The sequence below is a fragment of the Sciurus vulgaris genome (genome assembly GCF_902686455.1).
Source record: "Sciurus vulgaris genome assembly, chromosome: 16".
NCBI classification, from domain to species: Eukaryota; Metazoa; Chordata; class Mammalia; order Rodentia; family Sciuridae; genus Sciurus; species Sciurus vulgaris.
This window is the reverse complement of record NC_136477.1, coordinates 18,939,390-18,950,973: the sequence shown is the minus strand read 5'-3', so window position 1 is coordinate 18,950,973 and position 11,584 is coordinate 18,939,390. Positions and strand designations below refer to the sequence as shown.

At 40.5% G+C, this 11,584-nt stretch overlaps 1 protein-coding gene across 1 annotated transcript; it reads right to left on the bottom strand.

The window, feature by feature from the left end:
• Positions 1–456: 456 nt before the first annotated feature.
• On the bottom strand, positions 457–10,795 carry LOC306647404 (uncharacterized protein). The gene is made up of 4 exons (XM_079116749.1): positions 10,619–10,795; positions 3,300–3,426; positions 2,833–2,893; positions 457–2,327 (listed from the first exon to the last, which is right to left on the bottom strand). Exons 1-4 carry the CDS (start codon positions 10,619–10,621, stop codon positions 917–919), a joined length of 1,602 nt encoding a protein of 533 aa, XP_078972875.1. The 5' UTR covers positions 10,622–10,795; the 3' UTR covers positions 457–916.
• Positions 10,796–11,584: the final 789 nt, after the last annotated feature.

The window sequence follows — 11,584 nt, the reverse complement described above, 5'->3', positions numbered from 1 at the left end:
TGCCTACAGTACTAAATACAATAATGTACAGGTTGGAGCCCAAAAGAAACAGGCAACAGCATTTAGCCTAAGGTTTGTTGGTAGTACACTATACGATCTAGATTTGTCTAAATACACTCTATAACTTCACACAACAAAGATTGCCTAACAAGGCATTTCTCTGAATTTATCCCTTTGTTAACCAACACAACTACACCAACAGAATTCTCATCTTAATGTTTCCTTACAAAGAAATGGAAATTTATGGGCTAGGGAGACAGCTCAGTTGGTAGAGTGCTTGCCTTGCAAGCACAAAGCCCTGGGTTCGATCCCCAGCACCGCAAAAAAAAAAAAAAAAAAAAAAAAAAAAAAAAATGGAAATTTATAGACCAGAGAACTTCTTTTAAGGGTGAGCCACTGACAAACATATTATATTCATAAACTTATGTAAATTTTGTTCATGTGGTGAAACTGATTAATTTGTATTAGGGTTTCAATTTTACCTACATTTTAGAGATTTCTTTCCAATGGGAGTTCTCTCATGACTTTTAATGCAATTGTTAAAAATCAAAAGCTTTCCTTTATTTTCCAAACTACTGGTGTCTCAGTCCTACGCCCACCCTGAGGTATACAACACCCATCTTCAGTGTACATTTTTATGGGCCTCTAAAGGTACAGCCACAGTCCTTCATAGAGATTTCCTGCTGAATGCATTTTTTTCGTTATCTTCAAATGGAACTGGAACAAAGGCTTCAACAAATTTCATACATTCATAGGGCTTTTCTCCAGTGTGAGCCTTATCCATGTGTTGAAAAAGATCTGGAACAACTGAAGCCTTCACTACAATTTTTTATAATCATAGTATTTCCCTCCATGAGTTCTTTCACACATCTGAAGACAAATGGAAAATCTGAAGGGTTTACCACACTGGTGACATTCATAGGGTTTTTCTGTCTGCATGAATTCTTTTATGTTTTTGGAGGGCACTGGAACAACTGAGCCTCTTCCCACACTGTTTACACACAGAGGGCTTCTCTCCCGTGTGAGCCCTTTCATGATATCGTAGGGAACTGGGACAACTGAGCACTTTCCCACACTGTTTACATTCGTAGGGATTTACTTCAGTGTGGATTCTTTCGTGTTTTCGAAGGTAGCCGCGGCATCTGAAGGCTTTCCCACATTGTTGACAGTCGTAAGGTTTATATCCAGCATGAGTTCTTTCGTGCACTTTGAGGGCAACGTGAAATCTGAAGGCTTCGCCACACTGTTTGCACTGATAGGGTCGTGCTTTATTATGAATCCTTTCGTGCACCTGAAGAGAATTGGAGCAACTCAGAGTTTTACCACATTGTATACACTCATAGGATTTGTCTCCAGCATGAGCTCTTTCATGCCTTATCAGGGAAGTTTGAAATCGGAAGACTTTTCCACACTGTTTACACTCATAGGGTTTTTCTCCAGTGTGAGTTCTCTCATGTATTCGAAGAGAATTGGGAGAACTTAGTGCTTTGCCACATTTTTTACATTCAAAGGGATTTTCTTCAATATGAAAACGTATGTGTTTTCGAAGGTCGCTGTGCCATCTGAAAGCTTCGCCGCACTGTTTACACTCATAGGGTTTTTCTCCAGTGTGAGTCCTCTCATGTATTCGAAGGGAATTGGAAGAACTGAGAGCTTTACCACACTGTTTACATTCATAGGTTTTTGCTTCAGCATGAATTCTTTCATGTTCTCGAAAGTAACCGTGACGTGTGAAGGCCTTACCACACTGTTTACACTCATAGGGTTTTTCTCCATTATGACTTCTTTCATGTCTTCGAAGGGAACAGGAAGAACTGAGAGTTTTACCACATTGTTTGCATTCATAAGATTTTTCTACTGTGTGAAGTCTGCCAGGTGTTTGAAATGAACTAGAACAAACAGAGGTCTTCCCACACTGCTGGCTGTCAGAGGGTTTTGCTGCAGTGTGAGTTTGCTGATGCGTTTGAAATGAACTGGAGGAACCAAAGACTTCCAAACACGCCTCACAAGTAAAAGGGCCTTTAATCCTGTGGGATGCCACGTGTTTTCCAACACTTCTGAGAGACAGGAAGGATTTCCCACACTGTTCACATTTATGTGGCTTCTCTCCATAATCCTCACATTCATGTGACTTGTGTCTGGAGTGAGATTTCAGGTGCCTCTTAAGGGATGAATGACACAGGAAAACTTTTCCACACACACTGCATTTACACGGTTTTACTTGAGGAGGAATTTTCGTGCTCGGATTAAGACTTAAAGTGTGGGTGAAGGTTTCTCCACACTGACCACCTTCTTCACTTTCACAGAGTCTCTCTACCACATAACTTCTGTAAAAAATGACAAGTGCATTAGCAATGGTTTGACTATAATACCTATCTATTTATTAGTTAGTCTTGGAATTACATTGCTCTCCCAAATCAGGGAATGTGTAGGATTTTTCCCAAGTCTGGCAAAATGACCACATACTCTGCAACATGACTCCCACTTGTCTCTATTATCAAAACAGCATGGGGCTGGGGAGATAGCTCAGTCGGTAGAGTGCTTGCCTTGTAAGCACAAGGCCCTGGGTTTGATCCCCAGCACCACCCCCCCCAAAAAAAAAACAGCACCATTCACATATGCAGGTTCTTAGTAATTAGTTCTTAGTTTACAAGTGGACTATTCTGTAAGCACTGAACAGTTCTGTTACATTTAAGTACATAGCTCTGCTGCAAATTTCCTAATGATAAATAGACTTAAAATTGTGTTTGTTTCGTTGGATTGTTTTAAACATTCTATGACATGCTAGGATTCCTTAAAAGGAGCTTGTTTCCTCTTATACCTGCAAATTACCTTAAATTTCTCCCAGGAGTTTTAAACTGGTCTTCAATGTTCTGGTTTTTCCACTTGTTTCCTAAAATGTGGACACAGAAAAAATTATTGTGAATTATTAAAAGTTATAGAAAAATTGTCAGGTGCAGTGGTGCACACCTGTAATCAGGCTAAGGAAGGAGAATGGCAAGTTCAAGACCATCCTGGGCCATGAAGTGAGACACTGGTTCAAAATTTTAAAAAAATAATAGAAAGGACTAGGGATGTAGCAGGTAGGTAGTTTCCCTGGGTACAATCATTAGTACCACCACCATCGAAAAAAAAGAAATAGAAAAATTACTAGTTTCTATGTTCAACATATACTGTAACAATGCCTGATTCCTTCACCAAATTCTTCCCTTTTCACATTCCAAATGACAAAACAGCATGCATGACCAAGGGACACTTGTCCTGTAACTGACTAGGTGAAGGAATGATGCTGGTCTTACCTATAGAAGCCAGGTTTCTGAAGGTTTCCCGCATCACATCTCTGTACAGATTCTTCTGGGAAGGATCCAACAGAGCCCACTCTGCCTGGGTGAAGTCCACAGCCACATCCTGAAAAGCCACTGAGTCCTAAAATATTCCACATACATGTGCAGGAGAATGAGTCAATTGACAAACAGAGGATCTATACTCAATTCATAAAAGGTTCACATGATTCTGTGGTTTCCAAATGTGTACTCCATGACTTGGTCATGAGAATTCTTGTCCTTGGATGACACTCCCGGCCACACAGCAGTTCTAGGGCTAGAATTGGGCTATTTAGAAAGGAAACAGCAAGAAGAACCCCCCTCTTATTAGTCGGCTCAGGGAGTAAGATGTGCTGCTGGATCACCTTCATTTCTCTTTGTAGAGCTGGTCTCTGATACCTGTCATAACAAAGCCCTACCACCTGATATGAAGAGTTAACATTAGCTGTGTATGGTGGCATACACCTGTAATCCCAGTACTAGGGAGAGACTGAGGCAGGAGGATCACAAGATCAAAACCAAGTTCGGCAACTTATAATAATAAGACCCTAAATAATGTTACAAGATCCTGTCTCAAAATAAAAAAGGCTGGAGATGTGGCTCAGTGTATAAGCTCTCTGAGTTCAATCCCTGATGCAAAAAAAAAAAAAAAAAAAAAAAGCAATTCTAAATTCCAAAGTCTGTTCACATAGTTCAAACTTAGCTCATAACAGGGAACTTGGAGCTTGGGAGTGATTCACCAACATAAATCATAAGAGTGCTTCACTGTGCCTAAATGATCTATATAGTAGTTTATGAACTCCAGCTTCCCTTCTGTCTATTAATTTGTTCCAGGCTCACAGTGGTGTCTAGAGGATTAGACCCCATGAACACTGTATGCACCGAGTGTCTAATGAGCTTACCTGAAAGACACTATTTCAAGCATGTTGTCACAATTTGTCCATTGGGGAACTGAGCTCATCCTATGTGTTTACACCAAGAGAGATGATTTGGGAACTTGCAAGCACTTTACTCCAGGCCAAATTTAATAAAGTACTATGATAAATGATGGATATTTAACAATCCTAACAGAACGATTTTTAAATTTCTATTGAGCGATGTCAAAGCAGAGTCAAATCAGTGGAAAGATGACACACATTCTTAGACAGAACTCAGTATCACACTGACATCACCTCTCCCAAAGCATACCTCACAAAATCCCATAAATCTCCAAAACAGACTCTTCAGTATTTCACATTTATAAACCCAAAAGGAATAACAAATGTCTAACAATGATCAAAGTCTTCTGAAAGAAGAGTGATGGCTTGCCTCACAAACCTAATATTCAGAGCAGCCTACTATTAGTAGAAAACAAATAGACAAAAGGAAAGGAGTCTTCCACAAGCTGGCATTTGTACAGAATGTTGATTAGCAGAGTAGGTGGGTCTGAGGGTATAGTTCACTGGTAGAGTACTTGCCTGGCATGCATGAAGCCTGAAGCTCAATGCCTGTTACCCACGAATGATAATAATAGTAATAATCCAGCAGGCACTGTTGAGCTCTGGGAGATGGTACAAGCACTTTAAAACATGGAGCAAGGCCAACTGGTCTCTACTTGAAATATGCATTCCATTTCTCCCTCTTTTGTGGACAATCATCAATCCACTGTAGATTCAAATATGAAAGATAAATACAGAACACTTTCAGCAGTTACTGGCAAATGTCTCTTGACTACAATAGGTAGAACATTTTTAAATAATGTGAAGAGTAAGCCATAGAGAAAGGAACTGAGGGCTGGGGATGTAGCTCAGTGGTAGATCGCTTCTCTAGCATGTATGAGGCCTTGGGTTCAATCCCTAGTGCTAGGAAAAAATAAAATGAAAAACTAAAATGTTCTAAAATCAAGGCAATTAAAGGACAAAAACAGAATGGAGAAATCTGAGATACATGAAATATAAAAGAATTTATATGCAGAGTAATTATGAATGAGCGCATGCTTAAAAATGGGAAAATAACCAAAACACACTTAACAGAAGATAAAAAACAAGGTACGGAAAAAAGTCCCACTGTAATGGGGATATAGCCAAATAAAATGTCAAGTAGATAATTCTGACATTGATGAGAAGGACAAATAGTCAATTAGGTAAACCAACTGATAATGACCTCAGCAAACAAAAAAGTGGATAAATGAAGATGTCCCCTGTCATATTCCACTGCTATTTCCTGCAATGTGATCTTTAAAATCATCATACACTTGATTTTCAGAGAGGGAATTATTCTAGACCCCATCCCATGTGGCAGAGTGGTGTCTGTTCAATCCCAAACCAACTCCCAAAGATGAATTCCCATTTAAATTAGCACCTAAACGAGTTGAAAAATGCAGGCCCTCACAAAAACTGGCACCAAGCTGTACAGAGCAGCATCATGCACTAATTTTCAAAACTTGGAAGTAACCCAGATGGATATTTGTTCACGAAGATAAAAGGAACAGAATATGCAAAGCCCAGTGTACCATATACACATACAACAGAGTACCTGAAAATGCCATTAGAAAAATGAACTTAAATTAGCACCCAAAGAATAAGTATATCAGCTTCAATTTGACAAAAGAAGTACAAAAATTACACTCTGAAAACCAAAAAACTTATTGGAAAAAGTTGAAGATTTAAACAAATGGAAAAAGCATCCCATGTTCATAGATTAATAAGCTCAATAATCACTAAGATGTTCCCAATGTAGACATTTAGTGTAATAACTATCAGAATCCTAGGTGACTGTGCAGCAGGGGTTCACTTCACGCTTTAAATATAAACCATGATGCCTGACCACTGATGCCTTATTTTAAAATTGACAATTTTTTTTTTCTTCTTCCCTTTTCCTCCTACTGTTCCCAACTGTGAGGGAAGCAAGATTAACATTCTTCCTGTGCTAGGCTTGTGATACAAGAATAAAGAAACTCCAGGCCTGGGAACTGGATGGCTCTTGAAGGACACAGGTTGGCCATTAATTATATCTACTGATATAATACTGGAGCACAGCGCTTGTATTTCCCATACTTATTTATTTGGTACTGGGGACTGAACCCAGAGTGACTTTGCCACTGAGCCTCGTCCCCAGCCCTTGTTATTTCTTATTTTGACATAGGGTCTCACTAACTTGCTGAGGCTGGCCTCAAACTTGTGATCCTCCTACCTCTCAGTCTCTCAAGAGCTGAGATGACAGGAGTGTGACACCACCTTCCATTGTGTCCTCCTTTTAAAAGCCCTCTGTTTCCCCTGGTGTTAGATTTGCAACCTTTGTGGCCTTAGTCCATTGCTTTTCTCACTTGCTAGTAAATCAATAAAACTTCTTTCTTTTTCTCAAAACCTGTCCTTATTATTGGATAGGCACCAAGGACAAGGACTGAGCTTCTGGCAACTACCATACAGAAAAAGGTGATACTGAAATTTACATGGAATTGTAAGGGGCTTAGAATATACAAACAATCTTGATAAAGAGCAAAGTAGGAAGACACATACTACACAATTTCAAAAACTTAGTTCAAAGCAACAGTAATCAAGATGTGTGTAACAAGCACAAGGAAAATCATTTAGACCAATAAAATACAACAAAGTTCAGGAAGAATGAGGTCAGAAAAATGGTACCATGAGCCATTCCAAACAAGTCCCTCCAAAGAAACATGGAAAAAGGAGAACTTTGTCTAAGTGCTTGAAAATTGTCAAATATTTATAGCGACAATGTGAATGAAGAAAGAAAACAGTGAAAAATGGTAGAAAAGCCTTGTTGAGTTGGTAGTGGTCCTTGTTCCACCCCTGGCACCTTGCACCACTCCCGAAGACAGAAGTCTCAGTTCCTAGCATGGAACCATAGTCAATGGAACCCCATGGAACCAGGGAGAGGAGAATAGGTCTTGCCTGCAAATTATTGCATCTGCATGCTATAACCTGTCTGGGGGCTATCCAAAGGTCTAAACCAAGGCTCTCTTCTTGATTTCATCTATGTCAGAAGCCAGTTGAAAATTGGCAGGAATTGCTTGAAAATGTTGTTAAGTAAACAAAAAGCATGTGACCACCTGGAACAGTAGGTGAAAACTGACACAACAGATCATGTAAAGCCCAGCAAGAAAAACTGTAGTCAAAAACTGTAGTCAAAACTGTAGTCAAGGGGCTGGGGAGATAGCTCAGTGGGTAGAGTGCTTGCCTTGTAAGCACAAGGCCCTGGGTTCGATCCCCAGCACCCAAAAAAAAAAAGAAAACTGTAGTCAATCTGTAGTCTTTCAGAAGTTAAGATTATCACCAGGCATGGTGGCACACACCTGTGATCCCAGCAGTTTGGGAGACTTAGGCAGGAGGATCCCAAGTTCAAAGCCAACCTCAGCAACTTAGTGAGGCCCTAAGCAACTCACTGAGACCTTGTCTCCAAATAAAATATTAAAAAGGGCTGGGGATGTGGCTCAGTGGTTCAACCCCTAGTATCAAAAAAAGAAAAGTAATTAAAATAATCAAAAGCACCCAGGTATATTGGGGAACTGACAAAGCCTTGTGCATGCCCAGGAAACACATTACAAGATAAGACCTGAAGCCAGGCACGGTAGTGCACACCTATAATTCCAGCAGCTCAGGAGGCTGAAGCAGGAGGATTGTAAGTTCAAAGCCAGCCTCAGCAATTTAGCAAGACCCTATCTCAAAATATAAAAAAATAAAAAGGCTAGAGATGTGGCCCAGTGTTAAGCTCCCCTGGGTTAAAAAAAAAAAAAATTACATCTTATGAAATATTTGTGGAATAAAGCACAAGCAGTAATTGGGAGGAATTTAAAGCAGAGAATGCATACACCAGAAATGAAGAGCTGAAATCAATACTCTAACTTTCCACCCTAGGAAAATGGAGGAAAAAAAGATGAATCTAAACCAAACACAGAAAAACAGCAATTTGAGAAGAAAATACAAGCAAAATCAATAAAGAAAAATCAACAATGTTATTCCTTAAAAAATATCTATAAAATCAATAAGCCTACAGCCATGCTAAGAAAAAGACAAATTACTATCAGAATGAAAGAGCACCCATCACTACGAATCACACAGATATTAAAATAAAACCAAAAAGGAATATTATGAAAATCCCATGACCACAAATTTGGTAACTTTGATGAAATGGGCAAACTCTTTGATATAACAATCTACCAAAAGGCACACAAGGAAAGATAAATATGAATAGGTCTATAGGTATTAAATAAATTGAAGTAATGGCTCATAACTGTTCAAACAGGCAGGGCAAGGCCCAGATGATCTCACTGGTGAATTCTTCCAAATATTTAAGGAAGAAATGACACCCATTCTCCAAAATTCCTTCCAGAAAATAAAAGCAGAGTAAACACTTCCTAATTCATGGAATGAGGTCAACATTACTCTACTTACAAAACGAGATAAGACATTACAAAAAAAGAAAACGACAGAAAGATAGATGCAAAAATCTTTAATATATGTTAGCAAATTAAATTTTAAAATGAATTTGTTAAATTATATATTACAAACAGGTAGAGATTATTACAGGTATATAGGGCTGATTAAGTTCAAAAATTAAAAAAAAAACATATGGTACAGCACACGCCTAGCATGTGTAAGGACCTAGGTTCAATTCCAAGCACCCAAAAAGAAAAAAAAAAAATCAAAAATCAATGTAACCATTACATTAACAAATGAAATAAGAAAAATCATATGATCATACGAATAATTGCAGAGGCACGGGTATCAAGTGCAAGCTGAGGCCAATCTCAGCAACTTAGCCAGACCCTGTCTCAAAATAAGGCTGGAGATGAGACCCAGTGGTAGAGTACCCCTGGTTTTAATCCCCAGTACAGGAAGAGGGGAGAGGGAGGGAGAAGGGGACGGGGAGGAGGAGGGGGAAGGGGAGGGGGAGGGGAGACCTATACTTCAAGAAAACAGGAGAAGCCACTGAGACTGAGAATTAACAAACATAAATGTTCACAGAAGACAGAAGTAGACTGTGTATGTAAAACATCAGCATCACATATAAATAAATAAAGAAAATAAAGGTCCATCAACAACTAAAAAAAATTTCTTAAAAAAATAAAGCCCATAATTTTCCTGTACATCAGCAATGAACTGGATTTGAAATTAAAAATACAACACTACTTACATAGCACCAAGGATTAAAACAGAGACATACTTATATATAATTGTCACAAATACTATAAAACAAAACCCACAAATTTCTAATGAAAAAAATTAAAAATTAAACACGTGGAGAGAGAGTCCATGAGCACAATCCAAATAAAAATCCTAACAAGTTATATTTTCAGTAACAAAAAAACTCTTCTAGCAGAGTGATACCCCTATTCCAGCGACCTGGGAGACTGAGGTAGGTGGACAGCAAATATGAGACAAAACTGGACAACTTAGTGAGACCCTGTCTCAAAATTCTAAAACATTTTTTAAAAATTAAAGGGGCTGGGAACGTAGCTCAGTGGCAAAGCACCCCTGGGTTCGATTCCCAGTACTGGAGGGTGGGGGGTGAGAAGAATACATAATCATCTACAGACAATAATCATCTATAGACAGCATAGTGTATCATCTGGGAAGTAATAAACACAGATCTACAGAACAGGACAGAAAATCCAGAAAGGTGGGGGAAGCCAACAGAAATAAACCCACAAAAATACAGTCTATTGTTCTTTGACAAAGGAGTAAAAGAAACTAAATGATTAAAGTATGATCTTTTCAATAAACATTATTGAACATCAAACGTTATCTGGACATCATATGCGAAGAAACTGACTTGGACACAGACTTTACAACTTTCAAAAAACTAAAACTGGACCATAAACCGAAAGGTAAAATGCAAAGTTAGTTTAGAACTTCTAGAAGACAACAGAGAAACTAGACGACTTTGAGTCTGGTAATGAGGTTTCAGATGTGACACCAGAAGCACGATGTGAAAATGAGAAAATTGATAACCTAGACTTCAATGAAATTAAAACATTCTGTTTTGCAAAAAGCGCCTCCCCGGTCCTCGCCGCCCAGTCCGGGGAGACGCTGGCTGTGGGCTCAGAGCTGCGCGCCTGGGCCCGGAGTCGGGCCCAAGTCGCCGCGCTGAGAACAGAGCGGACGCGGGGTTCCTGACGGACAGCCCAGCCCCACCCTGGGCAGTAAGGGGACCGAGGGCCAAGCGGCGCCTGCGGCGGACCCGGCCGCAGACTCCGGAGCTGACGCCGGGAGGCCAGTCCTGCCACAGCCGGTTCTTGCTGATGGCAATCAGCCGTCCTCCCGGATATGGGGACACCTGGCTCCTATACTCACCATTTTCCGGCTTGGGAGGAGTCTCTGGCGTCCTCCCTACAGCTCCTGAGGTCAGTGGAGTTCACAGCCAACAAAAACTGAGACGGGATTCGGAGCCCGGCGGCTGCAGAAAACATCAGGCTCGCGGTCTGCAGAACAACCCCTCCTCCCTGAGCGCGCCTGCCGGGACCGCAAGCACCGCCCCGCCCCCGAGAGCCTGATTGGCTAGTGACCCAGTGCCCACCCCCTGAGGCCTGAGTGACAGGAAAAGCGATCCCATATGTGGGTGAGTGGAACTGAAAGGACCGAGAGCAACCTCAGTCCTTCCCCACCCCATTTGACTGCCCGAACTGTGACCTAGCCCTGAGAGGGACATAAATGATTTAAGCGGAGCTTGCTCCTGCTTTCCAGAGCGCGCGCTGCAGTCTTCTTGTACTCAGTGGGCACTTCCGTTCTTCGCCTTGGCCACAGGCTTACAAGTGTGTGCAATCAAGTCTACACTTAGTATCCAGTAGAGTGATTACTAATAAGTAGCTAGTGAGCCATGAATGGGTGGTGGTGCTAGGAAGGACAAACTGACAGATAAGCACCTGGAAGATGGGGGTCTGGTGTGTCAAAACTTCCTCCAGCCATAATTACATCCCCTGAAGAAAAACTATTGTTTCAATATCCTGTTACAGAAATCAGGTGGCGTGGACTCTCCCTTATCATCAAAACTATCGTAACTTAATTTACCCTGGCAACTAAAACATCAAGACCTTCACAAAGAAAACTTGCTGAGGAGTATTCCAAGGTAAAAAACTGATTAAGGGGTAGGAAAACAGAGGACTCCATTTCCTTTAAAACTCCTACTTTTAAAGCACCACACCACCCTCTTGGAGGCAGTTCATGCAGTTCCTATGCTGTCAGTCAAAAATCAAAATGTGTACCTGGGCAGGATCCTCTAGAAATTTCCCTGGGACCTCCAATAAAACTGGAAGGCAAGAG